At 41.9% G+C, this 22,834-nt stretch overlaps 1 protein-coding gene across 1 annotated transcript in view; it reads right to left on the bottom strand.

The window, feature by feature from the left end:
• Positions 1-17,632, bottom strand: part of gabbr2 (gamma-aminobutyric acid (GABA) B receptor, 2) — a 177,304-nt gene extending 159,672 nt beyond the window's left edge. Inside the window, exon 1 of the mRNA XM_056399025.1 lies at positions 16,570-17,632. Coding sequence (XP_056255000.1) covers positions 16,570-16,884 — 315 coding nt within the window. The 5' untranslated portion in view covers positions 16,885-17,632. The remainder of the gene's footprint in view (positions 1-16,569) is intronic.
• Between the last annotated feature and the right edge of the window lie 5,202 nt (positions 17,633-22,834).

Here is a 22,834-nt window from a genome sequence, read left to right as displayed (position 1 = left end):
TCACAGTATCAAAATGTTGAGGAATCTGGCAGAGCAACTCTCAAATTTGAACAAAGATATTATATTTGAATATTACATCAACTGTTTTCTGGTAATACAGCTAGCTAGTAACTATCAGGAGAATATTATATTGTATGTTAGATCCAGTGAAATAGTATTTCTTTTAAAAATCCTGTCTTTGTTAGTCTCTCCCCAAAATTCCTGATTTTCCTATTCCTTCTAGTATCGTTTCTCCTCCTCTCAGCTTCGCCCCCATAATTTCTAGCTCGCAACGCTTTTGCCATCTGTCACAGCTTATTCTGTGCAGCATCAGAGACTAGCAGACCTTCCTTTTTCAGACGTGGCTGACATTTACATTTGCCCTCTATCAAAGAAAGAAGAATGGTCATGACCCCGTGGTCCCCTTGCCATCGTCGTCACACATTCTGCCTTGAGGAGCAACTGAGCTAACACTGATTCTCCCATCGATGCAACACCACTGACAGCGTGAGTGGGTGAGATGAACATGCACACACCATAATTTAATGCAGCAATGTTCAAACAATGTTATAGCCATAGTGATTTTAAAGTGATTTTTTTCCCCTTTAAAAGTGCTTCTCCAGCAACAAATCTCCCACATAAATTCGTAGTGGGCCTAAAATAGACTATAATGAGAAAATCCACTGAAAGAAGTGAAGCACAAAAACAAGCAAAGATATGATGTTGCACACACAGAGATGGAAGGCCCATTCCTGAAAATGTGATTCCAGTCGGCATGAAGGCCTTGTAGAAATCAATAGAAGATCCCCTGTGTGAAAGAGCAAGTCAACAGAGCAGAGAGCAGGGGCATACAGATAATATTTATGTAGAGGGAGGCTGCCAACAACCGCCAGGGACCATGTATAATTCTTATTCATACATCTTGAAAGCAGTGATCTAGTAAATATGAGGCATGCTCATTTATTCAATAAGACTACATCCAGCAACAGGTCAGCACTGGAGAATTGTCTTGTCTTATTCTTTTTTAAGTTCAGAGGATGTCTCTGAACACACAAAAACACACACACTCATCCATTCACGTCTGCATACCTTTGTATGTGGACTGAGTGTGAGGTTCTGTGATCACAGCTACAACATAGCGTGGGACAGATCATGTGCATTCATGTCATTAGTTGTGTTTGCGTTAACCCAGTCAACGGCATCCACAACGGATGTCTCCAGTACATACAATTAACAGGTTTACCAACCTCATGAATAAATGCACAGTGTGTACACACTGCCAACTCTAATTGATGTCCCCTTTCCACACAATTTACATACATTAGACAGCACTGCATTGCCAGAGGACCCTTTACACACTTGTCTGCCAAGGCCAAAAGGTGCAAACGCAATTGCACCAACACAGCCATGTAAAACTGGCTTAAAATATTTTAGGCTCATTTCTGTTTTTCTTTTCTGTTGTCCCCCACAGGAGATCCTTATGGTTTTAATGGCTATGCTAATCGCTAATGTTCCACTAGAATACTAATAAGGGTAGTAATTAGTGTAACATGGGCTGTAGCTCAGTGTGGACAAGAATTGGTTTTGCTTTTTAAAGAGCCTGTAAAATGGAACTAAAATCCCTGGCAGGGAGTGGACGTTTAAAATTAGCATTTAGTTTTGTTTGGCAGATGCTTAATGCTAGCAAACTTTCCACAATAAAAGCTACTGCAACTCCAAGGATGTCACAGTTGGCAGACCTTTTTTGGTGTCTTTTCCATCAGATCAAAATTAGCTAGCCTAACACTGTGCTAGCCAATCGACAGCTTGTTTACAATTACATCAGAACAGGGTTGTGATAGCGCTGTCTCTGTGAATATAAACGTTGATATGAATACGCCTTAGGAGTAATGTCCTCCATCCGCCCAGATGGCCCTTGGAATTATCTGCTTTACGTGGGATAATGAAATCTCACTCACTATCCAACTGCTTTCTATTGAATTACCGTGATAGGCATCCTTCCTTCTCACAGCTTGGGGTGTCATCAGCCCAACCAGCGTTCGGCACTCATTGGGCACATCCATCACAGACAACTGAGGCAATAAAAGCTCACGAAAGCCCAATAACCATCACAGTACAAAAAGCAGGAATGATACATGGCAGGGATGTTTTAGCCATACTGTAAAATGGGGGTCTCCTCCTAAACACAGGCTGCCATCTCAAAGACAAACTGCACGCCACTCTCTTGCCGCTGCAAGAGCTCAGTGTAGTGTATGCATTACCTTGGTGACTTAATTGCTTTATCTGTCTTGTACAGTGTGTTGAAGTAGCTGAATATGACTGTTGACATTCAGTCCCTAGACGGTCCTTTACCTTGGAATTTCAAACATAAAGAAAGGGTTTAATAAAAGATGGCTGGCAGAGGAAGTGAGGGCCAGTACCTATTGGCAGCAGTGGTGAAAGCCCTGGAGCGCATTCCTCAAGCATCCCAGTGTGGCCATGAAACATCACATTATGGAAAACGTGTGAGGTTTAAGGAAATGTGGTGAACACAAATCCAGGAAAAATAGGCTATAATGAAACTATTTAAAATATGATTTAACTGACAGCATTTAAGTGATGAAATTCAGGTGCAGTTGGATCCATATTGTCAACAAGCAGCCCATTTTTAAGAACCAGCAAAAGGGTAGCATCAATTGTTCTTGGATGTTTCCCAAAAGGGAGAAAAAACAGGCATTCTGCCATCACCCTGTTTTTAGCCATGAAACCAATACACACAGTTGGGCGACATGAACAGAGGAGCTTTCTGGAGAATATTGCTGTGCATTTGGACAGAAGGCAAGAAATCAGCATGAAAGTAGGAGCATCTAATCACGTAGTGTTATCACTAAATAACACTGTCTGATGTGAGGATTAGATTATACTAAATATATCCCTTCAGTCACCATTCAACATGTCAATGACATGTCAATTCAAGATTTCCAGATTTTACACTTATATAATTCCATGAATTAATGCAACTGAAAAACGGGCTGTGTTTTCATGTGCACAAGTGAGATTAAACGTTCAGAATTTCATGTTTCAAATACTTGAGCCTTGCTGTGACGCTCAAGATCAGAGTTTATGTCCTGTCCAAGACAATCGTCTGGGCTCCACTGTACATTTCTTTATAATTTTCTTTCATTTTGTTTTAATTTGTTTTTTTGAGTATAGGAGAAGGAGAAGGAGAACATGTTCTAGGTCAGATCAAGTATTTCATGATCACACTCATCCTCTTGATGTGATGAAGAAAGAACAGGTACAGATTGCCTCCTTCAGTGTGCATTGTGAGGTCCTTTTGCCTCTTGAGATTGTAATTTATTTGTGACACATGTCAAACAAGTGATTGCATATTGTAAATATCAGTTTGCATGCTGCAAATTTAATGAAATGGGCCCAAGAGTCAGAGTTTTAATAACTTGGCTCCAGACTGCTGATCGATGTGAAGCCTCTGTGTGTGTGTGTGTGTGTGTGTGTGTGTGTGTGTGTGTGTGTGTGTGTGTGTGTGTGTGTGTGTGTGTGTGTGTGTACATTTGTACTTCTATCTCTGTGAGGGCCGGTTGGAGTGAGGATATTTTGATCAGTTTGAGGGTTAAGGATTGGTTTAAGGGTTCAGGTTAGAATTAGGTATAGCTTACGTCAACACTAATATGATCATTCTAAAACAGCTTTTCAAAACGAAAACAATCTCCATCCAGAGGAGCGTTTTAGCTCTGTATCAGAAAAGCAAAATGAAAATGCATATCACATGACCCTTCATGTACACTGGGCATGTATGAAGCAGATTGTCTACTCTGCAGTTAGTTGGTTTGCAGAGATTTCTTTGCTTGGACGGATGACAAAGTGGAACTGTGACTGAAAGTAATACATGAGTATAAGGCAGTCATGGTGCCATAAGACATAAGCAAATACGGCAACATGAGAGTTACCTGGAGCAATATCCATGAAATCAAACAATCACAGGACACTGTGACTGATAAGACCCAATCAGGAAACAAATGTGGGTGTAGCGTCATTGTTTCCAAAAGTCTCTGTTTCTGCACCTCCAGACTAGAATGCAACCCTGGAGTTTTAAAACTAAAACAGAGCGTTTCCAAAAGTTTCTGGAGTAGTATGGACGCCAGGCGTAGAGGTAGCTTTGGGGTCAGGCATCCAGTTGTGATGGGTGAGGTTAGGGTAAGAAGCTATAGAATGCATTATGCCAATGATGGTAGTAAAACAAGGATGTATGGGTGGCTGCGTGTGCGTGTGCGTGCGTGTGTGTGTGTGTGTGTGTGTGTAGCAAGAAATTGACTAGTAAAGGAGACAGCAGACCAAGTCATCAATGTACCCTCTTCTCCCCATAAAGAAAGCAATAAAAGGCTCCTGCCTTACAGTAACAGTTCATTAGTCAGACAGGCAGCCGCAGGTCTGTCCAATCAGGACCCCACCCCATCTATCAGCCGCAGTCTGACACAGGCTCTGTAACACTAACTACTCTTTACAACTACAATTCCCGCTCTGTAACATGGTTTGTTCAGAGATGTATTAAACAAAGAGACATTAGCTCATTACAACATGTAGAGCAGCTAGGAACAACATTTACAGTGTAACTGTGCTTCTGTGTGTCATGGTGTTGGAGAGAGTGTGTGGATATGTGGTAGTGTTCTTGTGTGTTTGGGGCTGTGGATTGGGGTTTGTTTGCCAAATGGTGTGGGGACTGCTCAAAACAAAATGCTACCCACTCCTGCATATTACTGTTTTATTTTTGTTTTTGTTTTGTTTTTTTCACTGACAAAAACACAATTCCACTGATACAACATAAGAAAGCACAATTTAATCTGTTTTGCTATCCAATTATCCAACTATCCAGCTATGAAAACACACACATGCACACACAGACATACATACATGCACAAAGATTAGGACTGAGCCACAGCAGATAGAGCAAACGATCTCTTATCATCATTGCACAGGCTTTTGTGATTGCATGTGGCATGATTGCCTGCTCTGGATGGACATGACAGATGTGTATACCACTGCTACCGTGCATGGGCACTTAGAGAGTGTGGCAGGGAGTGTGTGTGTATTTGTGTGTAGGTTACATCTGTGATTCTACTGTCTGTTGTTATCGCTCTTGGCACACAATGGGCTCACCAACTGCTTTCCGCTAACAGGCCCCAGCAATCAGGGATGGGGAAGCTGTAGCCACTATGAGCAGGCGGAAAATGGACAAAGGTCTGATGTGTATCCAGAGACTGCTGGAGCAAAGAGCTGCAGCGTGCCACATGGACGCATGCTGAGGCCCACTACCAGCAACAAATCACAACAGTTACACTTTCAGACAATCCTTGTACATACAGTCAGTATGTAGTCAGTTAAAGCAGAAAAATACTGGAAAACACACAGAGGATTACAGTGCTTGACAACCGCAAAATCTAAATGGCACAAACCGTAAGAGGAAAAGCAAAACTCAAACTGACAGTTTGTTACCTTACAGCTGGATGAGCACAAAAGCATGAGATATTGCTCAAGGGAGCTTTAATGTATTAAATCCAGCAGTCTATTTCTGTAAAATAATAACTGTGAAGGCTGTGCTTCCGACAGGTGCTCCATGAAGGTTCTTATCAGTGTGACTGAAACTGCATAATCGCTCCTCTAGTGGAGCATCTCTTTCCAGAAGAGGACGAAGGAACAGCACTGACAATGTCCTGTTCTGATATGAAAAGCAAATCATCATGGAAGACAAAAGGTAGAGCCCAAGAGAGTCAAAGTGTGTTATAGTTGGAACTGCTTCCTCTGTTCTGCCTGGTCATTTATATGAGATAATAAAATCTGTGTAAAAGCTGCTATGGAAATTTTGCATCTGGTCTGACTTTTGATGAGGAATTTCTAAAGAATTTTAAAAGGGGTCATTACAGCCATAAGTCCTCATCATTGCAACACATTATAGACCGCTCAGTTTTATTGTGTTTTACCAGCCTTCACTACTGGGTCGCTGCTGTGTATGCTGCTGGAGCATTTCACCGAGCAGGAGAGTGGATCTATTGAGGCTGTTAGTGAGTGACAATTACTCCTTCGTATATGTCAGGATGGTATCACACGGCTAAAAAAAAAAGGGGGAGATGTGTGTATAAACGTACCATCTGAGCACAAAACAGGATTTTGACCAATCTGGACTCCTACAGTTCCTTTGAAGAGTGACTGGCTGGTAATTGTTATAAACAGGAAATATGTGTTGGTTGTCTGTTTTTTATACTATTGTTACAAAGAAAGCAGTGCAGTCAGAGGTAAATGAAACAAGTGAAAGTGCCGATTATGTAGAGGTTGCCATTTTAGGAAGGGCAGCGCCCTGGTGCCCTCTGTTGACCAGTCACAATGGTTAGTTTACATGTCTGTCTCAACACAGTCTGTTTTCATGTGGTTGGGGTATTGTGTGAGTCTGGGTGTGTGTGAGTCAGTGTGTGTGAGAAACAGAGATTGGTATAAAAAGTGTATGCACATGTAGGTGCATGTCATGGTGACACTGACAGAGACAAAGCAAGAAAGGCCATTATTCTTCTGTGGCACCTGCTTGAGTCTCCACACATCCCAGCTGTGGCCATGACAGCCAAGCATCCTCTGGGAATAAGTGTTAACTGCCATTCACCCCTGGGAACAGGATGCACACACATTTTACAATCATACACATTGCGTGCTGCCAGGATCACGCAATTGCACAGACACACACACACACCGAGTCACCAGCCCTCAGAGTGAAGTACATACCGTATATGTGGATGCATGAAAGCACCAGCGTATAGTCACTTTCTCTTTATAGGTAAGCATACTCATGCACACCGCATACACATGTGCATCCACGTGCACACACACATACACACCCATCTCTTTCCAAGAAGCCGTCAAGGGTTGGCTTCTCTTTTTTTGTCCAAGAATTACATGAGCTTTAATGTAATTACAGGACTGACAAGGACAGACTCTCTGCTTATTGCTCTGTGCTGGGCCCTCTTGAGAGCCACAGACAGGAACATGCACAGAGTATTTGTCCAATCTCTAATGACAACGGCACACCCTTTCCACGATAATCCTTTCATTTCTGTCCACTCACAGGAGAGGGACAGGGAGGCACAGAGGTGAATGTGTGTGTGTGTGTGCGTGTGTGTCTCTGTGTGTGTTGGGGGGGGGGGGGGGGGGGGGGGGGTTGTGAAAGGAGCAGACAGTGATTGAGGGGGGGGTGTAAAATTTTAAGGATTAAGGCTTAATAATGGCTGACAAAGGCAATATCGAGTAGAAAACAGGTCATCCTTTAAAAAAGGTAATCTGGAACACTATCACCTTGGTCAGAGTCTGCTGTGTTTAAGGGTTAAAGGTCAAACAACATAAGAAGGGAAGCAATGTTAAGATATTTGAAAACCATCTCATACCTACAACCTTTCTCTCTCCTTTGCCTGTCTTTCTCGCTCGTACACATACGCGCAGCCTTTTAGTGATGGAAATTCTCCAGACGTGTAACAGCAGGGCACCTCTCTTGGGGTTGGTAACCATAAGCACACAAACACATATTCTCCTGGATCTTGTCTGCAGAAAAGGGAGTTCAGTAAACAAACTGCAACATCACAAATATCATTATGAAAGGCTCCTAATGCTCAAACCACATTTGGGAGTAAGAGGCAGTGATTCTTTTCAGTCATTTACAGCAAAACATGCTATAGGAGCAGATAAACATTCACTGTTATAATTGTCTGTGCAAATGGCTTGGCTGGGGATAAATGGCAGCTTTATAGACGCACCAGCAGAAGCAGCCTGACAGACTGACTTAGTGTTGCACTCAACATGGCAGCAGCCATCTTGTCAGTATTTTCGGCAGCACTGAAAAAAATGGGAGATTTTCATCCTCATCCCAGCTCTCGTCTATCGCTACTTTAAAGCTGCTTTTCAGTGTTTTTGCCTCCAGTTTATCTGTCTCCCCTTCTATGTCTCCCCTCTCCACCTCCCCTCTCTCGTCCTCCTAAAGCCCCAATTTTTCTGGCTCCCCCACCTCTTCATCCATCCTCCCATCCTGTTTCTATCTCCTGGGTGATTTCCCAGTGGGTGTCCCTCAGTACCACAGTACAGCCATGTGAATCCGAGAGTAACTGTTTGTTTAATGTTAATGGCAGCCAGATGCCTGGTTCACCACCTTTTGGAGTTGTGCATCTCGACAATAGCAGAGAAAAGAAAAAAGAAAAAAGATGAGAAGGGGACGTGCCAACAGATGTCTCATCTTAGCATCTGCTGGGAAAACACAATACGTTGGCACAAAGAAAAGGAAGATTAATATTTGACAATGACAAATTAATCTGAAACCTAATTGATTATCACAAACTAAATTCATTAAAGCTTTTACTATACAAGCATGTCGCCTGGTTGTAATTAAGATGCAATATATTCAGGGCAACATATGCAGAGTTTTGGATACTGTATTAATCTTTTCAGGTGAGGTACTATGCTACAATGTATTGAAGTATGATGGCATGCTATGATATGAAATATTATAATAACCTTTTCGTACGGAGGGCTGCCCTTCCTGATATATACTATACTGTTTTCTACTAGGATGTCATTCATTTAACACCACCTAAGTGATGGTGCTGACCACAATACAGACCCCTGACCACACCATGAATGAGTCTAGGCTGACAATGGCATTTGACTGTACATTATTTAGTTCAATGGGCTACCAAAGAGCTAAATTGGATTCCGGTCAGTCCCACTAAGGCAGATATACCAATGCAGAAATATGTAATCGCAGTGACACCCTTAACCACAACATTCTGCTGTGTTGTATTTTAGAAGGAAGCTGATTTTTAACATTATCAGTGTGGGGTGATTGCGTCCATCTCGAAGAATCACATTCACATAAGTGCCTCCACCCACACATTCATTGTGCAGACTATTTTCCATCCTTTCCCAACCTCCAGCAGCACTCATAGTCAAAAGCACATTTTGACTGCTTCGCAAGCAACCAACAGAACTTGCTTAGGGTGCTGTTGAAACTGAATTCAGCCGCTGCCTCTCTCATGTGATTAGCCCTTGAATTGGTCAGCACATCAGGCCCTGCAGGGCAACTCCACAGACAAAAGATAATGCCAAACGCTCTCCCTTGCTCTCTCGAATTAACAACATATTTGCACAAACAATGAGATTCAGTCAAAGACACTGTAATCTACTCCAGGCAAAAACAAGGTGTTCTGTTGAGAAAGCCAGAAGGCTAATTTGTTTTTGTCACACTTGAACTCACCTATTGAACTTAAGGCTCGGAATACCAATATTATATTAAATAAAGCATTGTGTTGCTAGCATATTAGCAAGAAGATGTTGCTCTATGGTTAATGTGGAGTAATATACCAGAGAAGGGGAGCAGTCAAACTTGACTTATTTTCTCTTAAGCTTTAGGAAAACATCTGGGATAAACAAGAAACGGTAGTCAAGAGGTGGGGACTTATGTTATTAAAAAGCATTGGTGAGGAGAGATGAGATGGAACAGGGAACAAGTTTTGAATCCATAACTTTTGAGGATGCACAAAGCCTGCGAGATCTACTGTGTCTCTTCTTTTTTAGAAAAAAAAACAAAAGAAATAAAGTTTCTACATTAGATGTAGGGCACAAGATGGAAATAAAGTGTAAGGAAATTTTTTTTTAAAAAGTGCATAGTACAAAGCAATTCCTGTCATGTTTGACTGGTTTCAAAAGATTGATGAAAACTGTTCTTATTGAGGTTGAGTTTTTCACTACTCCCCATAGTGAGGGTGAAGCAGGAGGTACTGATGTGCTACAAAGCAATCTGACCATAATGTGACTCCATTTTTATTGGAACTGAACAACACTTTGCATTTAACTGCTCAACTGACCACACTGTCCTGACCTCAGGCAGTGCTGCAGGGATGCCAACTGAAAACGGCCATGACCATATGTGGGAGTGTATGTGCTCAGTGTTCTCAGTGTGCGCTCTGTGTGTGCTCAGTGTGTGTGTGTGTGTGTGTGTGTGTGTGTGTATACTCAGTGTGTGTGTGTGGGTGTGTGTGTGTGTGTGTGGAGGAGACAGGTCTGTGTTTGCATGAAAATGAAAAGTACAATGTTTATGAGCATACTGTTGTTCATTTATGGGCTATATTACATGTGTGCCTGTGTGTCCCAGTAACTGTGGTGAAGCCAGCTTCAGGGCACATAAGAGCCTCTTTTATCAAGAAAGTTCATGTTTCTGGTCATCTTGCTCGAGCCCTCCAGGCCACTGGAAGCCTGACTCAGAAAAAGGTCAGCAATTAATGCTCAAATTTAGTAACTTTATTACACCGTGACCCGTGTTTCTCTGATTTTGAGTGAATCAGAGCGAAAAAAAAACATTACAATGATATGAACACAATACTCTCATGAACCTGCAAAATGATATTAGTGATATAAAAACACAATGTCTTGGTAGCCTTTAACTGATCTAATGCTCATACCTCATTGCATGCAGTAATTGCTTTTTTTCACATGGCCATTAAACTATGTAGCCTCAGAGAAACAACGCAAATGGTATTACATTATGATCCAATAAGAATTAAGAGGCTGGCCATTTCCTCTTCCTGCACAAAAGATGATATAATCCTATTTCGGGATCTCCATCTCATAACCCTATACATCTCTTTCTCTCTCGCCTCACTCTCTGATTCTCCCCTGAGATGCTGTTCGTTCTATGAGAAGGGCTGCTGCACATTGATCCCCACTATCTGTGTCGGGTCAGTGGATACAGCCACACTCAGCACTTTCTCTATGCCTGGAGAGCACCCAGGCTGTCACAGGCTGCTTTTCCCCACTATCCCTGAATATTCACCCTCTCCAAGGAACAATGACAGGTAATCTTTGTTGACCCCCCCCTGGGCCACTGCTACGGCGCTGAATAGATGTCAGATATTTAGATAATATGTGGCGTACAATATGAAACCCTGACAAGATGTTCAAAGGTGCTTCTTCATTTGGCCCATGTCACATGGTTTTACACAAAAGCTCAGAAGTGAGGTACATTGTGTGAATCACTAAGATCAGTAAAGGGTACACTGGGATATTCAGTTTGAATAAATGTAGAAAGGACTTTCACTTTAAACACATGATACAATGATAAAACAAATTCTCCTCAACCCTAAAAAAAAAAAAGCCAACCAGCCAACAGCCCTGAACCAGCTCGTCCTGACTTAAGACCTATGCTTAGTAGCACCCCGACCTCCATTATGGTAATGCCTTTTCACAGAAAACCTAATTTCTTCTGACAAAATGACAGAATGCCTTACATGCGCTCAGGGGGGTGCTCCTCCTCCTGTGAACAAGTGTACTGTACAGTGGTTGCAGGCTTGCCGACATGTGCACAAATGTGACATGTTGCCTCTAGTCCTCTGAGGAGAAAAGAGGAGGCTGTTTATACTGTACGTATCTGTGTGCAGTACCTCCGAACATACATCATTGCTAACATAGTCTCAGGAGGCCCATAGTATTGCATGGATGGACAGTCATATGCCATAAATACCCATACTGTATCTAGTGCACTGTACATGGGCAATGTCCACATCGCAAACTGTAGACTCTGTGTCTTTGTGGTTGTATTGATTTGCCTTTAAAATACATGTGTTCACTCTGCTAGAATACAGGAAACATGATAGCAGAGGAGCACGTTGACTTAAAGTATGTTAATTGAATTTAAGATTTCCTCCAATAAATGGGGACTGCTTTTTTCAAAAGGATCACAGAAGTGGACTTTTAAAGAGTTTATATCAAATTGATTGTTTCCTCAGATGACACCATCCACCTCCAATCGTGTAACATAAAATCCTATCCCTATCAACACACAAAAGTAAAACAGGAAAAAAGGAATGCACCAAAAATGGCAACACAAAACAACAAGAGAAACAGTAGCTGAAAATAATTAATTGATTAACTGAAACTAAACAGCAAAATTATTACTTTAGACTTTAGCAATCTAAAGGAGAGCTACAGACTACATCTTGATCCAAAAGCTCACCATACATAAATTCCCTGATTGTAAGCAAAAGGGGCAAAAAAGCCTAGAAGCCAGCTCCTCTAGCTTTATATACCACTGGACCCCCAGAAGGATGGGATTGCATGAAGGTTCCCAGATTCACTGGCCAACAACACAAGTGAGGAGGAACTAGAGCTGAGGCCCAACACAACACACATTGACACATTTCTATAAGTTACACATTCACCTGTGGGGGAAAATAACACCCCCACCCATAAAAAACAAACAGACCATGTTCATTCATCTTAGCACTTTGAAAACAATCACCCTTGAGGAAGTGCGTCAGCCACAACATTATCATATCCTTTTCTATGCTTTATTTATGGCATCACATAATTTCCCCATTCCACAGCAAACAACAGAAGGTGTTGGGTCACTGTAGATCCATGAGTGAGCTATCAGTTTTTATTCAAAGTTCAAACAACTGTTCAAACATGGGCACAAATTAAATATTCAATCCCTAACGATCTTACTGAATTGTAAAATTCACAGCATTTAAGAGTAATAGGTTGCTCCTTGTACTCCGACGTGTCTGCAAACTGCACTGTCACTGAGTTTATTAACACAAAATGGAGGTAGTGAGCCATACTGAATGGATGATGGCACCAAACCATCTGAGATGTACTATACTATACTAGATAGGTGGAAAAATTGTGGATAAAGCTGGGGCTGTTTGCTGTGTTTTCAAAACATAATGGCCTGTAGAAACAATTCCCCAATCTGAAGTAAGCTGTGGACGCACTGCAAATCAATGCAACCCTGTCAATTCTCTCCTAATTAGGGCTTTGTGGGTTTGCTTTTAAAATAATCTGGAAGAATTACATTTTAGTTCTCATTTGTTTTTCTTAAAGTGACAGCCCTATTGGGTGAAACTATATGAGTCTCTTATTCCTCTAGGAGGCCTAATGAAAGGATCCAGACTTTCTTTGTCCTCTTCTCTCCCCACTTCCCTCAATCTGTGACACAGCAGGCCTGTTTCACAAATGTTTCTCAATATCCTAAAACATGCCTTGTGCCTTCGCCCCAGCAATAACAATAACTACTGTACTATACTGACTGCATGTAGGACTAACATGTCTTTATGTATGAATAGTGCTACCCTTGCGTGTATAACAACAAACTTTGCCTTTTGATTTGTGAAGTTTAAATTCGTATCTATTGGCTGACATGACTGGCCAGAGCTGAACACAAGATGACACTGATTTCAAAAACTTTGCGTACCACTGTTCACTTTTCTGCTGAAAAGTGATCTTTCCCTGAGTGGCCCATCTCAAGAGCCTGTCACACATCCTATAAACCCATGAACTAGCGTAGCTTAGCGTGGAACGCTCTCACTGCCCAAAGTCTCCCTTCCATCCTCTTCCAGTGCTTCCCGTCCTCTCCAAAGCTTTGATCCTCTAAGCCTGCAGAGTTACAGTATCAGTCCTCGGTTACACTAAAACCCACACTCACACATCCAGAGCTGCATTGGAGGACCAACTCTGGCTCCAGCACTAAGCCTCCCAGTTGATATAATCCATCCTGCTTCTTTTCTACCTGCAATGCCCTGGTTTTAAAGCAAAAAATGTATTCTGCAATTGCTTCAGCCTGCTACAATGTCTACATAGGTGAAATATCTTCCTCAGGCTGCTCAGACCAGTTTCACACCAGCCCACATTAGATCATCATCTCCAAGCATTCCACATCAGGACATCTGCTCTACTTCCAATGACTGCTTGTTCTATCCTCTAACCTCCAACTGTCTCATTCTAGCAGCACAGCTTCAGCTCTCAGTTCTTTTACTGTGGGACAGCCCCTCAGTGCCTCACCATCCCAATCATCAGCACCACCACCGAGCTCCACACCACCAGGGGATGGACTGGGCCTACTCAGTCTACCCATGGCTCCACCGACAGGGGATAAAGGGATAAAGAGCCTCTGCTCAGGGACTGATTACTTACATCTGCCAGGCCAAATCCCAGTGCCCACACATACACACACATACATGTGTACTAACACCACACAGGCACACACTTGGCCTGCTGCTAGCTGCAACGAACGCACTGATGCATGTATTGTTTTCTGACATAAGCATGTGGAATGTGGGGAGGCTGTGTGCATGTGTGCGTTTGTGTGTGTGTGTGTGTTGTGTGTGTGTGTTGTGTGTGTGTGTGTCTGTGTGTGTGTGTGTGTGTCTGTGTGTGTGTGTGTGTTCAGGACTTTTATTCATGTGTAAGTAAGAGATTATATGGCAATGACTGTATAATGAAAACATGTATGGTAAATTGTTAATGGCAGAGCCATCACTAACTTCATATTATTGCTCCCATAAACATGTCAGAGGCTCCAATATAGTCCACACTACAGCAATAACCCTGGGCAAATGTCTCTACCTTTAATGCTCATGAGTACTGAGACACTGCAAACACTTCAGACCACTTCATCTGAAATAAACAAACAATAATAGTTTCTCATATCTTAAGATGTTATTGGAATCATGTTTCTCTCACTAAAGTTTCTGACTGTTTCTTTATTATTCTCTGTAAATATATAATAACAATATTCTGTTGCAGTAATATACTACCATTTGCACTTCACAGTGCTCTCTGTGGTCACTTGTTGACTTTAACCATGCCAGCCTGTGCCAGATGATTTCCTGTAGCTTGTAAATATACTATGAAGTTGTTGGCACGGTGCTTTTTTTCTGAGCGTTATTAAAATCAGAGCTAACAGGATACGTTTGGCCAACGTTCCACATTAACAATATTCATCTAGAAGTAACCAATACATGTCTATCAGGTCTTCCACTAGTAATATAATGAAAAAGGAAGCATGTTGACTATATATTTCTGTATGTATCTGTGCACTGAGCAAAAATATGTTATTGATGGAAAAACACAGTTCTAGAGCAGACATTAGAATATTTTCATTCTGACATTTCAAAAAGCATGATCAGAGCTTGGACTTTCAGCTGGCCTGTATACAAAACAAATGTCAAATACCACGGGATTGGCAGTGCCACAGTGTAATAGAGTTTAGCCTTTGACCACAAAGTCATCAAATAACACTGTTCTTTACTCTTCCCATTGATTGTTAGTATTAGAAAGCTGGCATCACTATCAGACATTCCCAGTGAGTGGATGTCAGGTTGGCCCACTGAACTCTTGCTTCCAGCTCATCTTTCTCTCCAGAGGAATAGAAGGAGAAAAATCATAACTCTCATAAGAGCATATTAATCCCATGGTCTGAGCGCATGCCGCCTGTGAGAGCTTACCTCTGTCAACAGAGATTTGTGTGCTCTTTCACACACACACACCTGTGAACATAAGAGTATAAAGGTGCTACACAGTGCTACACAGGAAAAAACCAAAGGAATTAGTGTAATTTAAGACAGGAGGGGGAGGAGTTACCATCCGATGTTTTAATAAGACGAACCTGGATCAACCAAAGATTATAAAATATTATAAATACAGTAATGATTTATCTAAGTATCAAATCAATGTTCTCTTATTCAACAGATTTTTCTTGTAGCTGGATTGTTAAACAGATGTCACATTTTCAACATTCATACACGTCTGTATAATGCAGCAGCTTTAAGCTCCTCAACTACATCCTGTCCTCAAAAGCATGTAAATCGCTAAAGCCTTGAAGGCCACTGTAAGCACTGTTGACTTGTTCAGTCAGATAATTCAAGTGTAAACAAAATTATGGAGAATAGGCCTGCATGTCAAAGCTTGCAGAGATTTGGCTATGACTTCAAGAGGACTTCAGCTGGAGTGGTATATTATTGTTGCTATTGTTATCAAATAAATTGATCTTAATTTGGAGCTAGAATACTGTGAGATTCAAGGGTGCAAGGAGTCAGAAGAAATCGCACATCCAATTACCGCCATCTTCAGGCACGATGAGAACCAGCTCTTTAACCGTTTAAAGATACACTGGATTCGTGACTGAAAATCTTTGCAACATAAAGCCAGTTCAAGTCGTACATACATCTTATAAAGTGATGATTACAAAAAGGCCGAATGCAGCGTTTCAATTAAAATACAATTGTGTGAAGGCGATGGATGACATTTGTTTTATCAGATATATTGGTCGTCCTGTTTCATCCTGAGATTGCGGTAACCATTAAACGTCCTATATAGGGAGAGCATGAGAGTGTGGCTCTGGGGTGTCCGGGTGATGCAGAGCCTTCTGGTGCCAGGATACATTTAAATTCACTGTCAATGAGCAGCGACAGCAGCGAGACAGACGAAGATGGGAAATAGGCACTATAGCACCGCGTTGTCATTTGAGGGAAAAGAGACAGCAGTTGACTTTAGCGCAATGAAAACAAGCTCATCAACAACGAGGCTGCGCAGATACCAAACATAACAGATCCCAGCGTTTCCCCTTGGACGCACACTGTGTGGAGCGCTGCGGGGCAGTGGCGCGCGCGCATACACACGTGCACATATACACAAGCACACACAGGCGCACTTACACTAGCTATATACAACTGTTTTAAACACGCCACCCCAACCAGCAGCTGCTCAGTGAAAAGATTTAGTCTGCATGTTTACCTCTGTGTCGTAGATTTTGGTGATGAGTGAGAACGAGTACTTCCTGGACTCCCGTATGTGCTGGATGGCCAGTTGGACCGCCGGCTCGATCCCCTGGCTGATGCTGCTCATCAGGGCCGACTCGTTCATGGGCATAAGAACCATGATGGGCAAGTTTTCCCCGTCCCTGGTGAACCAGCTGTTGTCCTGTCCGTGTTTGGTGCGGTCGTTGCACACCTTGGCCAGTCCAGGGTGAAATAGCAAAACAGAGAGGAGCAGGCATCCCGTCGGGAGGAACATCTCCCAGCCGCTGCAGTCCCTCCGGGCTGGAGCCATGCTACCGCGCAGGGTGACCGAATGAGATCCCACCGTAGTCTCACTGTTTGGGCATCGCAAATTCGGGCTCGTCCGGGATGCTCAGACGCCCGCCCGTCAAGCAAATCGTATTTCAGAACAGAGCAGACAAGAAAGCCGCAACAGCCCCTGCAGTGGGCAAACTCGTCCTATGGATTATGACTGCAAACTGAGAAAATATTTCTACTCTAACAGTGCCTCTGTAAGAATATTCCAAGGGCGCAGAGATTTGCGTTGCAGAGCGAGAGCTATTGCCTCTCGGTGTCCGTCATCCAAACGATCTCCAGCCCTCTGATTCAACCCCGCTTTTCACCTTTAATTTGAATCACTTATTTTAGAAGCACAAGAATGTCCCGATTGATGCTCCGAAAACACGGAGATAACCCCCCTAAGTGTAGAGAGAAATCAATCACTAGCTGACAGTTGGTGCGGATACAAAATCACCTCCGAAGTAAATTCCCAGTCAAGAGATGTCAACTGCGGGCATCCCCGCCAAACGCAGCGCCGAATCTGACAAATAACAAGACAACCTAAGGAACACGGAAAACAGACTAAAAACACGCAGAGTTGATGCTGAAAGCTTGACCGCAGATTTCCTAGGGGGAGATGTCGAGAGAGTCTTCCCTGACAGCCTGTGGGACTGGGATGCTCATCTTCGATGGTGCGTCAGAGAAGCGCTGAAGCCGTTACTGCTGCTGCTGCTGCTGCTGCTGCTGCTCACCGTGCGCGCAAGAGGGAGCACTGAATGTGGAGGAGGAAAGGAACTGAGGGAGGGAGGGAGGGAGGGATACAACAGCCTGGTGGAAAGGCTGCATAGGCTTTGTGCAGGGCAGACTCATCAGTGGCTTGACAGCCATGGGTGATTTACTGGGCTTTTATGTTAAAGGAGGCAGACGACGTTTCAGACATGCATGGAGCAGGCTAGTTAAAATATATTGAGGCTGTATACATGTGTATAGCTCTGTTATGTTGCACGCCACATAACAGTCACATCAAGAAGAAAAACACCTCTTCCAGCTATATTTTTCGTGACTCATTATAAATGCTGATCCTCGGGGATGGGAGATTGTTCCCACAGGCAGCTGGGCTTTGATCCACTGTGTAGCTGTACCTGCAGCACCTGCCGAAGTGTCCTTGAGCATCATAAGAAATGACTGGCTGTGCACGTCTAAACCAGACGATGAAAATAGAATCCCCACTAGGACCAATAATAACTATGTAGAATCTATTGAAATGAAAATAGACCTACTTAAAAGGACTGGGACTCTTTGTATGTACTTTGATGTAGTGGTATGTCTCATAAACAGTGCCATCTAGCAAGCAGTTAAACAAAATGTGCCAAAATATGGACTTAAGTTAGGTTCAGACATCACCAGGTGTCCTTGTTTACTTTTCCCAGGAAACCTTCATTCTCACAGCAGAAGTGAACTCTATCCCATCCATTGTAATTGGATGAGATGAAATTTGTATACATCTTACCCTGTTCCAATGGATGTATAGAGTTCATTATTCATCATTATTAATATTGGTTTAAGTCTTTGCACTGTAAAATAATCATAAAATACTTGTGGATTCTCAGCCACAAATTCAGCAGAATTTCAGCACCATGGACAGCGAGCTCCCCACACTGGGAAACCTCTGCGCTGTCCATGGTGCTGAACTCTGTAACAGAAGAGCTGAACCTGTCCTCCTGTTGACATATGTACAATAAACAGCATAAATTACTTTATTATACATGTGACAGAGAAAGATGTCACAAATAACTAAAATAAATGAATTGGGTAACTTTGCTTATGGTAGCAAAAATGAGTAGATCCTTGATTAAACATTTCGACGCTTCTTGGCATTTAGTGTAAAAGTTCACTACATATAGTCACATTTATCCTGTTCCAGGCCTGAGCATGACCTTCTTGAATGCCTTGATGTTAGATGGGAAATGCTGCAAATATCCCACAGGTGCTCAGTAGGGTTGAGGGTGGGTAACATACTTGGCCACACTGCAGCACCTTCATTGCCTCGGAAGAAAGTTTAACGTCATTATGACGTTGAAAAAGTGCCTGACAACCTAGCGTGTGGAGAGAGGGTAGCATCTACAAATTCATGATGCCATCAATGAAGCGCAATTCCCCCACATCTTCAGCATTCATACATCCCCATGCTTCACTATGGGAACCATGCACTTCTCACTGTACTCCTCCCCCTTGCATTGTGACACATTTTGGATGCTATCAGAGCCAAAGAAAATATTTTGGTCTCATCAGACCAGAGTATATATTCTCAAAAGTCTTCACCTTTGTCAATATGGGCCTTGGGCAAAGATTAAACTCTTTCTTGTGCTTTGGCTTCCTGCATGGACAATGACCATGAATTCCACCTCTACACATCTCTACACGTTGTGTCTTACTGTGAGACGAAACAGTCAGTTACTCCAGTTGAGCTTTCTGGAGCTTTAGCCAACTCAGGCACTTGCTTTGCAATACTCCTGCACTTTTCTCAGCAAAAATCTTTCACCTCATCATGTGGTGAATACTTATGGCAACAACCTGAATGTCCCAGGGAGCTTGTCACAACTTAATTTCTGTATCATTTTTTCTGCTGTGTTCTGATTTAATAACAGCAATTTTCTAATCCACTTGTTCCCTTGTCCTCTTTTGTGCAATGAAATCATTTTCTTCCTCAGGTCTCCACACAATTCTCTCCCATGTGGTGCCATTGCCGTCAACATTAAGTCTGTGAGTAATTCAACAGACTCATCTGCTCATCAATTGCCCTTAACTAGCACCAGAAAACATCTTATTAAGTATTATTTTATAACTTTCAAGAGGGTGATCTCATTTTTGCAACATGGCCTTTTATCATTTTGAAAATATTTTCCTGTTTAGTATTGACATGTTTCAATGGTAATTGATACACCAGCATTGCTGGAACATTGCATCATAGGGAACCCCTGTAAAGAGAGACAGCTGTATTTGTAGTACTCATTTATGCTGTATACTGTCCATTGGCCCATTACCTGTACTTATCCAGGGGAGCTTATACATATTTTTATTCATGTCTCTGTGCACGAGGATTACTGTCTCCTGTGGCACAGTGGTCCAAAAAAAACAGGCAATTATTGCAATAGTTTGCAACACAATTCATGGTATTGTTAAAGAGGCGTGGGAAGAGAACAGAATATGCTGTGAGGGGGTAACTGTTCTCCACATGTGGGAAAAATATGAAAGCCTTTCAAGTCATCAGCTGCAACTGTATTTTAAAACAGAGGCACAAACAGTTTGACCCACACAATTATATCACATGCACAATTACAATCAGCGTCAAGGGGGATTCTTTAAAAAGCGCCTGGATAGAAGCATAAATAGGAGTGAAGTGTGTTTCTTCCAATTCAAGGTGAGGATGAATATGGCACATGGTCCTAAAATGTTGAAGTCCAAATTGCAAGACAGGTGAAAGGATACAAGTCTTCATTTCAAATCATCCTACAAAGGATGATGTCAGAATATACAGTACTATTTCAAATACCATCAGCAAGTGTTTCATTTTTCAAGGTGAATCACTTTGCTATCAGGAAATAGGCATTATAAAGTAAATATTGCAAAGCAAATACTCCTAATCACACTATGATTTCAGCCCCTGCTATAACACAACCATTGTATCAATTCTCATTAGGGTTTTAAAGTATAGAGCTGTCACGGTTGATATGGCAGAGCTGACCCTCCTGACCTCTTAAAACACGGCTTATTTTATATGCAAATTGCACATATAGAAAGCATGTAAATGTGGTCAACACAATGCCAAACTAAAAATCAAAAGAAATAGCTGTGTTCTATGTACTTTATATTCATCCACACAATAAACTCATAACACAGCTCTATTTTCACTCTCCTCTCCATAGTCATCCCATTTTTCTATTCAGAGTGGTCCAGATGAAGAAGTAGGTCAAGTTGTCGTCCCATCTGTTTGTTTCGCACAAGACAACATCCCTCCCTGCTCTAAACATTCCCCCAACACCCAGACAGAAATATGAGGTAGAACACTGAATCCAACAACAAATCAAACTCTGTAATTGCAAGGTGAGGGAACTACAATTGAAATGGCTCTGAAAATGTGTGTTTTAATTAGCACATAGTATGGTTTGTATTAAAACTGTACCTACAGACATTTCCAGGTACAATCAATCAACAACTCCAGATGGACACTTCAGTTTTTGTAATGTAGAAATGCTACGTGTTCAGCTAATGATTGTTGCAGACACCCAAGTGAAAATGTCCATTTCATTCCAGATTATGAATCATTCATTAAGCTTTCAATCATGGCTCTGCAATGTGCCCGTCCTCACTAAACGAGATGTCAAGCCAATATATCACCACTAATTGGAACATACTTGTGTGGTATGAAGGGCACACAGTGAAATAATTATACTGATGTTGGTACTTGAGCAATCAGAGATGAAATTTTATATTATGGCTGTAGATTCAGTGACCATGCTCATGTAGCAACTTAGACCACAGCTGTGAACGTGTTTGTCCATGTCAAATTCTTTTGAATTGTGGCACTCAAAAACAATAAGAAACAAACAAAAGAATAACCCAGGTTTAAGCAATTCTACTGCCAAACACCTGACATTCAATGCTCAGAAGGCTCACAAACGCATGATCCAATCCACACACACACACACACAGAGATGGCTCACATGTTCCTGTTTAATAGAGATTAATGGGGTGGTCTGAGGACATCCCTCACCAAAACTCTGACAATACGCCACAAATGCTCTATGAATTTTAAATGCCAGGTATTCAGAACAGGATGAATGAAAAATGATATTTATGATGCTCTCATATTTCATAGCTCAGATGGTTGTGCTCACGGAGGGAATATCCATGTACATCTTTTGTGAGTTGTTTGGCGAATGAGCAGATGACTGAATGGCCTGATGGATAATTAATCAACTTCATGTCACTTTCATGTAAATTCTGTAACCTTTTTTTCTTATAGCTACACTTGAGCTGTTTTGATTAATATTTCTGGAGAGTGTGAGTGCCAGACAGGAAGAAAGGTTAGTGCATTTATCTATCCATCCAGCCACTAATTCACAATTTACCCGCAATGGAACACTATGTTGAGTTATGTTAAATCTATAGAGGCTTAGTTTGATTTTGTATCACATTCCACATCCGTGAACATAAAATGCTTTACTGCGATCTTCTTATCTCACAGACATATGCACTTGAAGTAAAAGCTAGAATAGACTTTCATTTATCCCAGATCAACACCTTACTTCACAGTCATCTCACACATGACTGATCCCAAAACACCAAGCCAAGGACCACGGACTATCTCGAAATGGCACGGACAAGTTACGGCACTATACAGCAGAGAACATTTTATTATGAATCTCTGAGATGCTTCTCTCCCTTGTTCTCGACACGCTTGCCCTGCCAGTTACAGTGGCAGCTATTTGAATAATTGGTTTCAAAATCTGGAGTCACAGTCCTGTGAATTCCATGCATACCAACAAGTTGAGGAGCAATTCTTCAACAGGGCGTGTTCCATGCATGGCAGTGGTGAATGCATGTTTTATGAGCTTGGAAAACATGAAAACACAGCGGACTGTCAACTCGGAAATTTCCCCTTGGGATAAAGAAGAGGGATGACTCACATTGGCTTCTGTTGGGATGCTTGGAATTGGAGCTTCCTAATTAGAATTTTTTTTTCCAGTTGTGATCTAAAGAAATTTGTGCAACTCATTTAGTGAGATATGCCGTGTGACACAGTCTCTGGACAAAATTAGTGAGAAGTTTGTTGGTCATCAATGTGGCAGAAAATATAAGAAAACACTGTAAATATATCCTCTTGTATGAGTAGACAAATAAATTACTTTGTCATGTCATCTTATACACAATAAAAATAAAAATGAACAATGAACTTTTAA

This window comes from Seriola aureovittata, chromosome 16 (genome assembly GCF_021018895.1).
Source record: "Seriola aureovittata isolate HTS-2021-v1 ecotype China chromosome 16, ASM2101889v1, whole genome shotgun sequence".
Lineage (NCBI taxonomy): Eukaryota > Metazoa > Chordata > Actinopteri > Carangiformes > Carangidae > Seriola > Seriola aureovittata.
Note: the sequence above shows the minus strand (reverse complement) of the source record. Positions and strands in the feature narration are given on the sequence as shown.